The 16063-nt window shown below is 32.5% G+C and overlaps 1 protein-coding gene across 1 annotated transcript; it reads right to left on the bottom strand.

The window, feature by feature from the left end:
• Window positions 1–9417: 9417 nt before the first annotated feature.
• Window positions 9418–9939, bottom strand: LOC129968360 (E3 ubiquitin-protein ligase RNF126-B-like). Its single transcript, XM_056082217.1, has one exon. It carries the CDS (start codon window positions 9937–9939, stop codon window positions 9418–9420), a length of 522 nt encoding a protein of 173 aa, XP_055938192.1.
• Between the last annotated feature and the right edge of the window lie 6124 nt (window positions 9940–16063).

The following is a 16063-nucleotide window of genomic DNA, read 5'->3' as shown; positions in this document are numbered from 1 at the left end:
TTTAAATTTCTCAAGACACGTTTACTATGTAATTTTTGAAAAGCATAGCATTCTCTCTCTTTTTCTTTTTTCTAAAAAGAAGAAATTAATAAGAAGAATATCTGTCACTACTAAAAGTTAAATTTAAAAAAAAAATTAAATGATGTGGAAACAAGCAAAGGATAAAATTATCGAGTCACAATTATAGTTTACCCCTTTGACACATTTTTCTATTACTACTGAAAAACTCTTTGGTTAGAGATATAGCCACTGATATTTTACTATTACTTTCAAAAGTATTTAGTCCATTGTGCATTACCAGAATAATCTATTTTTAATAACCAACATGTCGTCATTGTACTTTCATGTTATTAGATGACATGATTAAGAAATAATAAATAAATAATGTAAATTAATCTGAATAAAATTAATTAATATAGATGAAATAAATAATTTTAAACATGGATATTTTTTTTATTATCAAACAGCAGTTTAGATTGGAGAAGGATAATGTTTCAAAACAAAGATTTCAATAACTTCCAAATAATAATGTAAAGAAATTTCTTTCCTTTGTTCTAGTTATGCTGATAAATTTAATTAATTTTCATACTTGAGAAACAGTTTAGAATTTGACATTCAGATATTTAGTGCTTTTAATAACACCTTTAACAGTGAAATAACACCTTTTTTTACAATTATTTTCCTTAAAATTTCACTCAATAAATTACATGCTTATGAATAGTAGAAAATTATATTTTAATACAGATGGCACAATAGCAAAATTTTCCACAACAAATGAAGGTACCTCTATCAAAATATTATATTTATTGTGGAATTAAAAGCACAAGATCATATTTAATAGTAGGTACTAAAAATGGTTAGTTAAAGTGAGGTAGGCACTAAATAAAGTTATACTAAGTACATAAATATGATTATTATTTTATCAAGTATCACATTTAATTGCTTTCTTTAGCTCCATTTCTACAAAAGCTTTAATGTCTGGTTCGGGAATAGAGTTCAAAGCATTCTGCAATTTCTTTTTATCATTTCCATAATAAAACCTAACTGCTACCACATATTCTAGCCACACACAGTTTTTGCAACCACTCTCGCAACACATACCAATATCAGGTCTTTCAGGTGGCTTATTTATGGAGCATATTTCTTCCTTTAACTGAGTTTTATCAGAGTCATCAATTGTTGATAGGTTTCGAAAACTGTCAAGCTTCTTTGATTGCATTGTTGAAAGTAAAATTGTCTGTGCTGTCCTTTTCATACATGGTAGTCGATTGCACAGCTGATATTTTCTTACAGTTGCAAGTAAAACCATTTCGTATCTGCAAACTGTTCTTTATCTATAAATTGAGAGGAAAAAAATTTTAAATTCCAATATTTGATGTACAGTTATGTTCTTTACTCTTTTATCCATTAACTTTTTTAGTATTCCTCAAAAGAAAGAGATCCTCAAAGTTAATTTCATTTATTTCTACTTTCCATAATTATATCAAAGTTCCATTTTGCATGGTTTAATTGCAGTTCAGGTTGCATTAAGGAAGTCCTACAGCAATACGTACTGCTACAATAAAATTTTAATTAATTTAATTGAAAAGAATTAATATAATATAGTTATTGAATTTTATAAATATATTATATTCTTATTTTCCATTAAAGTATGAAATACTTATAACTGAATATCTTTCTTAAAATAAAAGAATTTTATCAACACTAGTAGATTTTTGCAAATAAAATGGATTTTAATGGAGTTAATTTGCATGGCAAATGTACATTATATCATTTAATGCATACATTGTGATACACTAATTCAGTTCTTGAAAAATACAGGATTCCATGATCAAATTGATGTGGCATTTTATGTACATCAAGAACAAGTAAGAGGGGGCAATACATTTCAAAATGAGACACATAACAACAGTTAGAATTTCTCAGAATTGCTATATCATTATTTAACACATGATCAATCAAGTTTTAGAAAAAAAAATCATCTGACAATGGCTTCACTTCATTTTTCAGTACATGCATTTTACTGCTAAAAAAATTTATTTATTTATTATTTATTTATTTGCCTTTTACATAAAAATTGAAAGTTGTTTTCATAACTGAATTTTTCTTACTTTTTATTCATTGAAGAAAGTTGGATTTATTCATCAAACTAGTCATGAATTTCTACATCTAAAATATTATTAACCAGAAATTCCTTTTCTAAAGAGTGTAGTAAAATCTTAATTTAATGGTTACATTAAAAGTAAATTTCGAAAAAAATGTCTGGACTTAGGTTTCACCACTACTGAAATTTGTTGAAAATTCCATGACCTGCCAAGAAAAAGAAAAAAAAGAAGGAAAAAAAAATGAAATGAATTTTCAGCTCTGAATTTCTTTGCTAACTTATTTATTGAGATAAGTTGTATTTATACATCAAATTAATTAAGAAATTCTATATTTAACATTATTATTAATAATTAAAAATTCCTTTTCTAAAGAAAACCAGACTCCTCATTTTAAATGAAGTGAACTTAATAGCAAGTGGTGATTTCAATAAATTTCTGGAAATATATTTTTAACATAATTAAAACACAATTCTCACATAAGGGAAGTTTTAGTTTAATTAGGTTCTTTTCAAATGTAGATAGAATAGACCATACCTACATAAAGAAGCACAATAAATCAAAATTAAAAGAAAAAAGATTGCAAAGACCATGCAAGTAGTTAAAAGATAGCATGTCCTTAAAAAAATTCAGACTTGTACAAAATAACTATATTATGTTAATTTATACATTAAAAGAAAATAAGAACAGTTGATCCTCGTGATAACTCATTAAAATCTGTTTTAGCTTCGGTGAATTTTAGAGTAGTAAACAAGAAGTTCATTTATAATTCTCTTGTAACATTGGATTCAGAGAAATTATGGATTTTGAAAATGAAAAATTTCATATTAGAAATAAATGATTTTGTATTTGTAGAGTTTAGTGGAAAGAAGAATAAGGTAATTTTTGTGTGACAAATTGGAGATAAAGGAAAGGGAAAACATTTATGCAAAGGAAGGGACATTTTTGGAATTTTTCTTTTTCAGGAATAAATTATATTAGCTGTATTGAAAGGAATGATATTAAAATGAAATGTACCCAACCACACATAACTAGAAGAGCTTCTTGAAGTATTTCTTTACTAGTGTTTCCTGGAAACTGGTTAATAATAAAATGTTGCTGAAACTTAATAATATGCTCAACATTTTTACTATATAAAGTTCATCAAAAACATATCAATTTTGTTAGTTCATTGTATTTTTTTTATATTTCAAAAAAATTATGTTCATTTGAAAAAAAGAAATTGTTATGTATTTGTTGAAAGCTACATTATGCCTATTTGGAATATCCCTTGGTTTGAATACAATTAAACAGATTAGGTTTAAAATGTATAATTTGACCTTTTTATTATGATCAGAATTCTACTAGAAATTAACAAGTTGTATATAAAATTCTGTTGTAACCAATAGTGCTAAAGGCTGAAATAAAAAATATATATTTTCAATGAAGAGATTATAATAAAAATTGCTGATGAGTCCATCACACCCATTAATTTTTTTAATACTCCTGTATCTTTGTCTTCAATTAAATCTGTCTTAAGAATATACAAAAACTTTATTTATCAAATATACTATTTGAAAGTTTCATTCTACTTCTTTTCTTTCTTTACAAAGCTTTTTTAAGATTAAAAATATTCTTTATGCATTTTTACTATCTTCCTTCTCATAAATTATTTGATTTTTTTTTTTTTTTGCATAACTTTTTTATATTTATAATCATTATCATGTTCTGAATTGTAGCCAAAACTGTTTCACTGTTAAATATTCAATTCAGAATACTTTTGTAGGTAAAAAATAATATAAAACTCAAATTCAATACTTAGAATTACATACTATTCTTTGATCTAAATCAGAATACATTTTAGATATTTATGTTGATTATAACTGTTTGCGTCCATATAAAGATAATAACATTCGTTTTCAAGTAGGGAAATTCATTTCATAAAGTAATTGTAAAAATTATTTATGTTCAAAAAAAATTATTTTTTTTTTTATCAAACCAATGGAAAAGTTTCAGATTAATAAATACTTGGTAAATATAGGATGTCAGAAATAAGCAATTATAACAGATAGATCAGTTATGTTATGCTAATTGCATTTGCAACATTTCTATCAAGATATTAAAAAAAAAATCTATGCATTCAATGTAATTACAATTAACATGAATCCAAAACAAATGACAGCTTTGAACTCCGCAGAGGCATGTTTGATACAAAAAGGAAAAGGAAATTCATAAAAAATAAATTAATACATATATATCAAACGTACATTATGAAGGAATAAATTTTGATTAGTATGGTGTTTTAGAAGGTTTCAATTGCATTAATAATTCATCAGTTTTAAATAAATTACTGTTCAATATAATTCACACATTTTTATTTATGTAAATCGATACTTGTCTCAAATTGTAATAATGAAATAGTTTAATGGAATAAGTCAGAAATCAATCAATATCCAGTCATGCGATAAAAAATGAAGTTAAGGAATGTCGAAATCATTAAAATATACAGTAATTATATATATTAGTAAAATCAATGAAAGTGAACTTTTTTTTAAAATGTATTATAAGATTTTACAAAAACTCATTTTAATATTCATATGCATTGGTATTTTGCAATTTTATAAATGAATTTCCTCATTTATTTTGTAGCTTTATTGCTACAACTTAATTGAATTCAACCACAATAAGGAAACACCATTTCAATGCACATTTCTGGAAACGGTTAAAAAGTAACAAGATATTTACTTGCGGTTATAGTTGATTCCACTCCGAAATAAAGCGCAATGCAATTTCAAAAGCGGAATTCGAAGTTATAGAAGTGATGTTAACGGACAGATCCATCCTGCTCAGTTCAAAAGCAAGTCATTTTGTGAGCGCCGAGAATTTTGGGAAATATGTTGTTCAATTTTTTTACGCATTTGAAGATATACAAATGACGTCTTTTCAGGAAACAAACTGGAGTCACAGCCCAAAGAAATAGCGCTGAGTAGCGAAAAACTTCATCCATTGTATTTGGCTTCATTCGCATTTTCAGTATCTGGAATCAAAAATAACCAAGAAAATTATTTTAGTACTTACATTTAGCTATTCCTGTTCTCCCCGTTGCCCCCCCTCACCCCACCAGAATTCCACCGTTCCGAGTATATTTGTTGAGGGGGAAGAAGAAGCAGGGTAGAGGGTAGAGGTCGTAGAAGCGTTGAGGAGGGTTCTTAGCTTTTTCTGTATATCCTGCTATGATCCAAAACAATTCTCTTTTGCACCATTCTTTTACCCCTCCCCCATCCGCCTCTCCAGTAAAACGTTAATGAATAGCGTTGAGGGCAAAAGCAATTAGAACACATTAGCTGTATCCATCTTTCTCCTTGCCTTAGTCCAAAATATATATTTGTAATGTGTAAATAAAAATTATGAAAGCGTGATTTTGTTTGTTTTCCTTTAATGATTTCTACAAATTAAAATGAAATTATTTCTTCATAAGTTGCATAGATTTAAAAAAAGGTATTCATACCTTTTATATTTCATAATTTGAAATTGTAAACATAATTTGTTCAATATATACTAATTTGAGTTTCATGTTCTTTCTTCTACAGTCGCTCGAAAAAATATATGAGCACCGTAACAGTATGAAAAATTTTTCAAAAATGGAAAACGACAATTTTTGGGTTATAATAAATAATTTAATAAAGATGTGGTTTGATAAATAATTTAAATGACTTGAAAGAATGGTGTGGGTTACAATAAATAATTTATTTAATAAAGATGAGTTGTAATACATTAAGCCATTATTTTTAATATTTTGAGTTGATTTAAGCCATTATTTTTAATAAAGATGAGTTATAATAAATAATGATGACTTTTTAAAAGAATGGTATTATATTCTTAAACATGAATTACATTTTTTTAAATGAAATGTCTTTGTCCAATAATGATGACTTTTTAAAAGAATTGTATAATATTCTTAAACACGAGTTACATTTTTTAAATGAAATGTCCTTGTCCAATAATGATGACTTTTTAAAAGAATTGTATAATATTCTTAAACACGAGTTACATTTTTTAAATGAAATGTCCTTGTCCAATAATGATAAGAGTTCCTAGGGTTATTTGGTATTATATTCTTAAACATTAAATGAAATGTTTCAAATTGCCCTTATCCAATAATGATAAGAATTCCTAGAGTTATTTAGTATTATATTCTTAAACATGAGTTACATTTTTTAAATGAAATGTTTCAAATTGTCCAATAATGATGACTTTTTAAAAGAATGGTATTATATCCTAGGGTTATTTTTTGGAAGCCATTCAAAGAAATAAATAAATTTTATTTACATTAAAACAAATAGAGCAATTATATATATTAGAAACTAACCATTTAAATAATTTAAAATGAAATGTTTCAAATTGCCCTTGTCCAAGATTGGTCATTTAGAGAACCCAAAAAAAATAACCCTAGGAACCCTTCCGAAGAAGAGTTCCTAGGGTTATTTTTTTTGGAAAAAAAAACAAAACCATTCAAATAAATAAATAAATAAATTTTATTTACATTTAAACAAATATACAAGTTTTTTTTTTATAGGGGACAAAGTCTTTTCAAATTTAATGGACAATTGTTTTCTTCGTTAAAAATGCTAGTTCTTATTGGCACACAATACACATCTTTCTTTTTTATAGTCAAATTTAAAAGTTGGCCTTCCTCCTCATTATCCGGAGGAAGTAATATTGTAGGAGGAGGTAATATGCATTGATTACTTATATTAAAATTCCAAAAATTATCCTGAGGATTTAATACTGCTGCTGGAGAGTCGTGAGAAGGAGACAATACTGCTGCTGGAGAGTCGTGAGAAGGAGACAATACTGCTGCTGGAGAGTCGTGAGAAGGAGACAATACTGCTGCTGGAGAGTCGTGAGAAGGAGGCAATACTGCTGCTGGAGAGTCGTTGAACAAGTCCCTCCCAAATATCTCCAAGAAATTGTTTATCTCCTCTCTTTCTAAACTAAAGTCCATTTCGGGCACAGGTGCAGGCTCCACAAAGGTTTGATGCACAGGTGCAGGCTCCACAAAGGTCTCGGGCACAGGTGCAGGCTCCACAAAGGTTTGATGCACAGGTGCAGGCTCCACAAAGGTTTGATGCACAGGTGCAGGCTCCACAAAGGTGGTTTTGAGTTTCTTATTTGGCGGTTCACACTCGTGGGCAGGTGTTGGAGGTGGTAGATTATACACTTGGAGTGTAAACTCCTTGTGTGTTTTAAAGCTCTGGTAATGTTTCACCAGATCCCACTCCATAATGTCGACAGCAAACAAAGTTTTTTGTACCGTTAGGATGAGGTACATTGTTCCAGGAGGCACGACGTATGTAGAGTTTGGTTTGAGTACATACCTGTCGTACAGAAACTGGTCAATTTCACAGAAACTTCTCCGTGTTATGCAGGGTTTTGCCTTGCACTGAAGGCTCTTGGCAGGCAAGTGGTAAATCATGATGGGCGCATCGGACGTCTGGTATACGTGGCCTTCCGCCTGTGCCACATTTCTTAATCCAAACGAGAAATGTTGTTTTACCAGCATTATATTGTCCATTTTGAACCCCAGGCGTTGATCTGAAGTCTTTTTTGCATTGATGGGGTTCCTCTTTAGCTTCATTGTTGTTTTTTTCCAGCTCACTTTCCGGGGCTCAAAAAAGTTCACTTTTTTGGACTCTAGCACGGCCCGCTTGAAATTGTCGACGTACAGTCCTTTCTTCGTCCAGTCAGGTATCGGATGTTGAAATATCCTCAGAGTGCTCAGATCCATATATGATATGAACGCCTCCACTCTATCTTGCACCATGAGGCTCTCGAAGGGTTCCCATTTTCCAGGATGGGCTACGGACACCAAGGCTGACGATTTTGTTGCGGGAAACACGTCCATGCTGACTGCTAAGCTGATGACTGGTACCGACTGCTTGGCGTGCATCCCTTTTTATACTCAACCTACCCGGAAGTTATAACCAGTTATAACCGGTTTCCTACCCAGTACATGGTATCACAGTCGCCAAGGACAAACCAAACACGTTTTGGAGGATTATGGCATTTCACGATTAAATCTCCAGGTTCAGGAAATGTTCGAAATTTGCAAAATTGTATCATTGGAGGAGACTCGTGGGTGGTAGAGGATCCAACATCAGACTCGTGGGTAGTAGTGGGTGCAGCATCAGACTCGGGGATGGTAGAGGGTCCAACATCGGACTCGGGGGTAGTAGAGGGTTCAACATCGGACTCGGGGATGGTAGTAGAGGGTCCAACATCAGATTCAGAGACGGTAGAGGGTCCAGCATCAGATTCAGAGATGGTAGAGGGTCCAGCATCGGACTCGGGGGTGGTAGTAGAGGGTCCAGCATCAGAGTTCCTCTTTGAATCTTGTCGAGTTTCTGTTGACAATCTTTTTTGTGGTAAGAGACTCTTTTGTACCTCTAATCGGTACAATTGCAAATCTGTTATAAAATGTTTAATCCAGTCAGTGACAATGATGGCATTTTCACCTGGTTCTTCCACACATATAAGCAGGGGTGATTTTCCAACAGTCGTCACAAATTTCCTCATGCCATATTTATAAGCAAAGCCATCAAATAGACATTTTACAAATAATTGAGCCATTTCCGGGTTTTCTGCAGCGATCAAATTTTGAGCCACTTGAAAGTTGACGACATGGGTGTTGAGGGTCTGAGGAGGGATGGTGAAACCTTTCAAAGGCAATATTTCATGTGCTTGAACTGCTAGGAATTTAAATTGATTTTTGTAACTGCATGGTTTTTTCTTCTTCAACAGCTGTGCAATGTCCAAAAGTCGAAACATCATCTGCCCACTTTCGCTAATGAGTACGGCCACCGGAGGAAGATAGGGAGTTAAAGCGATTTGAAACCACATAATGATATAGTTTTGAAAGACTGCAATATTAGGGTGAAGTTATATTCACTCAAAAGTTGAAAAAAAAAAAAAAAAAAAAAAAAAAAAAAAAAATGGTGTTTAGATTTGTTATAATTACTTTTACATTATTAACATTAGTTTACAGATATACATATAATTACTTTTACATTAGATTACAGTTTATTTCTTATACTTTTACATTATCCAAAGTTGGTTTATTCAATATTCTAAAATTAACATTACCCCCTCACAAAGCTAGTCTATTCAAATTTTCCCAAAGCTGGTCTATTGCTAAAATTAACTTTAGAATTACAATTTTTGATAAAGTCTCTCTTCAAGGTTGGTACACTCTTGAACCCAAAAAAATGGGAGAGAGCCGATACGACTCGCATCGTATCGACTCTCTCCCATTTTTTTGGAGGCATTCAGAGGACATTCATGAACGATGCCAAGCATACCCGCAGAGGTTCTTTCTACACATTGGACAAGACAAGTTCTCTCTCATCCACATTTCTAAACATTCTCCATGAAAGTTGTGCCCGCATGAAGTTGTTATTTTTCTATGCAGAGGCTCCGTGCATATCGGACAATCTCCGAAACAACTTTCTGGCCCTGGGGAAGAGTAGATGGACTCTATGGTTAGTTCCCCCAATCTGGTCCATTTGTCCATTTCACTCATATGCTTATCGTAATTGCAATAGAGTGTCATGGCAAATTCCATCAGACGGGGGATCCCTTCTGTCTTCCACAAAAACCATTGCAGTCCATCCTTTTTCCGTGCAAACGATTTCAACTCCTCGCTGATGATAGGTACCAACTTCAGATCAATAGTTGGTACCATCTCTTTTGCAAGCTTCACCATCTCTTCCCTGTAGGCCTCACCCACATGAACCTCTGCTGGCTCCGGCAACTGTTCCAGCACTGCTCGCAGCAATTGTGTGTATAAAGAGAGAGACATTTTGCTAGAAATGAAGTGAGACAGTCGCACGAGCTTTTATATATACTGTGAGTTGGCGCATGCTCAGTGTGATCCCTTTTGAATAATATCTGCACAAAGCTCCAAGGCTGGTTCAGTGAGGAATGGGATCCATTTTTATTCTATAAAAATTCTCAATACCTCGTACTACCGCCAGCCAACGATGACATTTCTTTTTGCAATACAGGCACTTTTCAATTTTCTTTCGGCTGTTTAAAATAAAAGTTTGATGCTTTAATTTTAAACTGCCAAAGAATTTTTTGTAGTACCGTTTTGTTTTCAAGTCTGCAAAGAAGAGATGCGTACCATGGGTCTGTGCCAATGTCTTTCTCAAGCGCTTAGGGTGCAGCTTATCGGACGAATGGGAGACATGTCCATCTGTCAAAGTGTATCCCTTTTCATCAATGCATAGAACCATCATAGTCATTTGATGCTTATACTCTTGAGTATGAGCCGGCTTCAGCACTTGGTTGGTCTTAGCAGATGGCTCCGGAATAGGAGAGAGAGGAGGTGGAACGACGAGCATAGGTAGATCCAACAGCATGGTTGATTTCAATGTTAAACTCTTGAAACAAGTAGTGCTGTGATGAAAGTGTCTTCAGAAATATATATACATGAAAAGACAACACACAACAACTAAAAAAAAAAAAAAAAAAAAAAAAAAAAAAAAAAAAATTTTTTTTTTTTTTTTTTTTTTTTTTTTTTTTTTTTTACTTTCTTCTTCTTCTTCTTTACACACTAACGTTAAACAAAAATTTTCTTGCCCCGCTGAAGGTACATACTTTAACTGTTTAACATGGCATGTTTAACAGAGACAAAGAGTCATGAATATCATGGATCAATGATGTGGAATGCATTCAATTGGAATTTTTCTAATGAAATTCAGTCCACAAACAGCCACCCATCTCACACAATTCCTTTTACAGGTGGGGCAATCTCCAGCATCATTATTCAATACAATGACCGATATGTCATTGGTTTTGTTTACCAGTCTCCAACGAACTTGGGTCGCCGTATCCGTCACGTATAAGGTTGTTATCTTCATATCGGCCACATGTTGCAATAGCTTCCTCTCAAAATCTGGATCATTTTCTACGACGTAGGAAGTGATACCATTCGTCAGACAATACGATTGGTTCCGGAAGCATAATACTCCCATAGCATGTCGGTGATGGTATTGTTGAATAGATCTCCAAGGAGAAATACGAGTCATTCCTCGCCGACGTCGGCACTGGAAAAATGGTCTTTTTCGCATGGGAGGGACCTTGGTGGACAGCGGCACAGCATTAGGAGATGACATGACCTCAGTGGAAGACGGCACAACATCAGGGGTAACATCGTCCAATTCTCCATCGGAAAGGGTAACAGTCAGAATGAGTTCGTCAGACATGGTTGAGAATAGAGCAGTTAGAACACACTACCAATTTAAAGCCGACAGAAAATATTTTCTTGAAACTATTTCAGAGAACACAGAACAAAGTAAAAAAAAAAAAAAAAAAAAACGGTTTTTTTTTTTTTTTTTTTTTTTTTTTTTTTTTTTTTTTTTTTTTTTTGTTCTGTGTTCTCTAAAATAGTTTCAAGAAAATATTTTTTCCTATTCATGTTTTAATGTCGTATCCAATAATGGTTATATGAAACAAACGAAATATCTATAGGTAATTAATTGAAATATTTCCATTCTTGGTCCTCTCAAGAGAATATTTATTCCTCGCATCCAATAATGGTTATATGAAACAAACGAAATCGGTATAGAGAATCATTTTCTCCTCGCATCCAATAATGGTTATATGAAACAAACGAAATCGCTATAGGTCTCTTCTCAAGAGATTCATTTTTGTTGTTTTAACTGGTTCTGTCACGTGACTGAACAGTATAAATATCGCTCCAGTCGAAGCGAGAGCTCACTTTGCCTCGTGTACCCTACTGTTACTGATGGCTCTTGAATACTTACAAGCTGTGCGATACGTCGCCCATGTGCATATGTTCAATTTCAACGGTTTAATACATCTCCCGGTGGAGATTGGAATTGCTGAAGTTCTTGAAGACGGACAGATGGAAAGCCAGCGCCAGACCCTGCTCCTGACCATTCATCACAGTAACTACATGACGAGGCAAGACAGGAGAGTCAACCGAGTAGCGAGTGCAAATAGCTCCACGCTGCCGGTTGATTTCCAGGGAGAGATGACAATGGAGGAGGCGCATCGACGGGTCCGGCAATTTGTGGGCCAGGAACTGGTGGCTGTCAAGGGAGAGGAGGCCAAGAAATATTTTAAGTGTATTGGCCTCCCAAGAGTCATAGAAATAAAAACACAGATTGCCGGAGACTGCCCTAAGGTGAGAGAGCTAAAGTCCACCACTGGTGAGAACCACCACTTTGCACATTTGATCCTCGGGCGGTGCAGCAGAGTAATTGCAGTGGGATACGCTGAATTTTTGGAATCGAGAAGAAAAGAGGAAAGAAAATTAGCCTGCGACGACTGGAGTAAAGCCTGCGACGACTGGATGAAAGACCCGGGAGAGTACATTCCCCCACCTGTGCCGGCATCTACTTCTCCACCCGTGCTGGTATTTGTACTTAAATATTAGATTTAATAAATTTGTTTGATGTGTAAACCCATGTGTCGTTATTTATTCCAAAAAAATGGGAGAGAGTCGATACGATTTGAGTCGTATCGGCTCTCTCCCATTTTTTTGGATTGAAGAGTATGCCAACCTTGAAGAGAGACTTTATCAGAAATTGGAATAATCCTCATTTATTTTTAGGTCGAAAATATTTTCATGCTTGGAGAATAATTTTTGTCATTGTTTTCTATATTTTAAAAAAAAAACTAGATTTCCAAATTTTTTAATATGATGTTATCTTTCTATATTTTTATAAAAAAAACTAGGTCAAGGTCATTTAAATATTTAAACGATTTTTTTACATTTCAAAAGATTTGGATACTATTTCCAAATCTTTTGCTATGCAAAAAAACCTTTTCATTTCCCCAATTTAAATACATTCTTTTTATATTTTTAAAAAAAAAACTAGGTCAAGGTCATTTAAATATTTAAACGGTTTTTTCACATTTCAAAAGATTTGGATACTACTTCCAAATCTTTTGCTATGTAAAGAAACCTTTTCATTCTCCAATTTAAATACTCAAAGATCCACCAACGCATTTCCCCAAAACATATCAAAGACCCCCTAAAAGATATAAAAATGTTTCACCCCAAAAGATATAACAAATGTTTCACCCCCCAAAAGACATGCAAATGTTTCACCCCCAAAAGATATAAAACGAATTTCCCCCCTAAATATATAAAAATGTTTCACCCCCAAAAGACATAAAGATGTTTCACCCCCAAAAGACATAAAACGCATTTCCCCCCAAAAATACTTAAAGACCCCCAAAAGACATAAAAATATTTCACCCCCAAAAGACATAAAACGCATTTCCCCCCAAAAATACTTAAAGACCCCCAAAAGACATAAAAATATTTCACCCCCAAAAGACATAAAAATATTTCACCCCCAAAAGATATAAAAATATTTCACACCCAAAAGGCATAAAGATGTTTCACCCCCAAAAGACATAAAGATGTTTCACCCCCAAAAATACTCAAAGACCCCCAAAAGACATACAAATGTTTCACCCCCAAAAGATATAAAGACCCCCAAAAAACATAAAAATATTTCACCCCCAAAAAAGCATAAAAATATTTCACCCCCAAAAAGCATAAAGATGTTTCACCCCCAAAAAGCATAAAGATGTTTCACCCCCAAAAGACATAAAAATATTTAACTCCCCCAAAAAACACAAAGATTCGCAAAAAGCAAAGTAAATATCACATACATTACAAAATAACCATTTCAATCTATATAAATTTGATTAACAATATAAATAAAATTTTATTTTTATGTTACTATGCCCACCCTCCCTCCACGCATAGTAACATTACCTTTTTTTATTTTATAACCATGAATAACCTTTTTTTCATTTATAACCATGAATAACCTGATTAACAATATAAATAAAATTTTATTTTTATGTTACTATGCCCACCCTCCCTCCACGCATAGTAACATTACCTTTTTTTTATTTTATAACCATGAATAACCTTTTTTTCATTTATAACCATGCATAACCTTTTACCTTTTGTAACCATGAATAACCTTTTTTGCATGCATAACCTTTTACCTTTTATAACCATGAATAACCTTTTTTTTCATTTATAACCTTTCATGTTACTATGCCCACCCTCCTTGCATAGTAACATTACCTTTTTTACTCCATGACCTTTTTTTACTCCAAAACACTTTTACCTCCATGTCCAAAACATATTAATCTAATTGGCTTAGTTGCATTTAATTTGCTTAGTTGAATTTGATTCTTTGTTTTAGTAATTACATTTTTCTTTAACATTTAGAATTGCTTTGGGACATGCGAAAGTAAACAATCTTTAACCTAAACTTACAACTACATATACATTTATTTATTTATATGACAGTTATACTGAAACACCAATTTGATATTTTTATTGATACACATTCATAATTATTTAATTGGATATGTTTATTAAAATAAATTTCCCTTAGACCTTTGATTAGAACATGCAAAGCAGACACTAGAACATACAAAGCAGACATGCAAAGCGGACATGCAAAGCGGACATGCAAAGCGGACATGCAAAGCAGCCATGCATCTTAAATCTAAACTTACAACTAGATATTTAAACAAATATAGAAAAAATATTTAATGTCATGTCATTAAAATTTACTTAAACTAATATAAAAAAATATTTAAAATGAGATTATCTAAACTTACAACTAGATATTTAAACTGATATTATTTACTTAAAAATTGTTTAAACTAACAACTAGATATTGAAGCCGATAAATAGAATCATTTAAACTTACAACTAGATATAAAAAAATATTTAAATTGAGAGCCATTCAATTTAATTTGCTTAAACTCATCTAAAACTAAAATATAATCTAATTAAACTGGCTCCACTAAATATAAAAAAATATTTAAAAGGATGAGAGGAAATATATCCTAAATGATTTGCTTATCACTTGATGAAGGGAAAATTTAAAGTTAATTTCATTTATTTAAATTTATCACCTGATGAAGGTAAAATTTAAAGTTAATTTCATTTATTTAAATTTATCACCTGGTGAAGGGAAAATTTAAAGTTAATTTCATTAAGGGCAGAATTTTATTTTCAGAAACCTGTGAATCCACTGGGGTTCCCTCCATGGATGATCGTAATCATACATTCACCGAACCGAGGCTCGATGGGAGGTAAGGCCAATGTGGATTCGACTGCATACACAGCCAATCATCTATAGAGCGAGCGGTTGCTGAGCTATCATATCAGCCGGACAACGTCATCTACTATAGGAACCTCAGTCATATAATACTGAGGGGGTCTCGTCAATAAAATTCTGTAAACAGCATGTTCTTTTTTTTTCAGAAACCTGTGAATCCACTGGGGTTCCCTCCATGGATGATCGTAATCATACATTCACCGAACCGAGGCTCGATGGGAGGTAAGGCCAATTGTGGATTCGACTGCATACACAGCCAATCATCTATAGAGAGAGCGGTTGCTGAGCTATCATATCAGCCGGACAACGTCATCTACTATAGGAACCTCAGTCATATAATACTGAGGGGGTCTCGTCAATAAAAAGAAAATGCTGCTGGGAAATGACAAAAGTCTACTCTAACCAGCGGGGAAAGCTCATTGAGCCAAAATCCCGTCAGTGCATAGCAAGTACATAGTTTTTATTCTCTCTCGAAAATATTTTTCAATACTCCCACTGACACAGAAACACTAAAAAAAAAAAAAAAAAAAAAAAAAAAAAAAAAAAAAAAAAACGTTTTTTTTTTTTTTTTTTTTTTTTTTTTTTTTTTTTTTTTTTTTTTTTTTTTTTTTTTTAAGTGTTAGTAGTGTTTACAAGAAACACACAAAGAGTTTTTAGAAACAAACTTTGCTTATTTATACACATCATTCTATTTCAATTACATTGTTCTGTGTCGACGCCTCTTCTCTCCAAATTTATGATTCAACAGTCTCTTTACCTTGACTTTTTCCTTTTCCAATTGCTTCTTTCGAG

This window comes from Argiope bruennichi, chromosome 5 (genome assembly GCF_947563725.1).
Source record: "Argiope bruennichi chromosome 5, qqArgBrue1.1, whole genome shotgun sequence".
NCBI classification, from domain to species: domain Eukaryota; kingdom Metazoa; phylum Arthropoda; class Arachnida; order Araneae; family Araneidae; genus Argiope; species Argiope bruennichi.
The sequence above is the reverse complement of the archived record's forward strand: the minus strand, read 5'-3'. Positions and strand labels throughout refer to the sequence as shown.

What these genes read in the sequence shown, in the direction of transcription:
- LOC129968360 (XM_056082217.1), bottom strand. Translation starts at nt 9,939, where the DNA reads ATGTCTCTCTCTTTATACACACAATTGCTGCGAGCAGTGCTGGAACAG.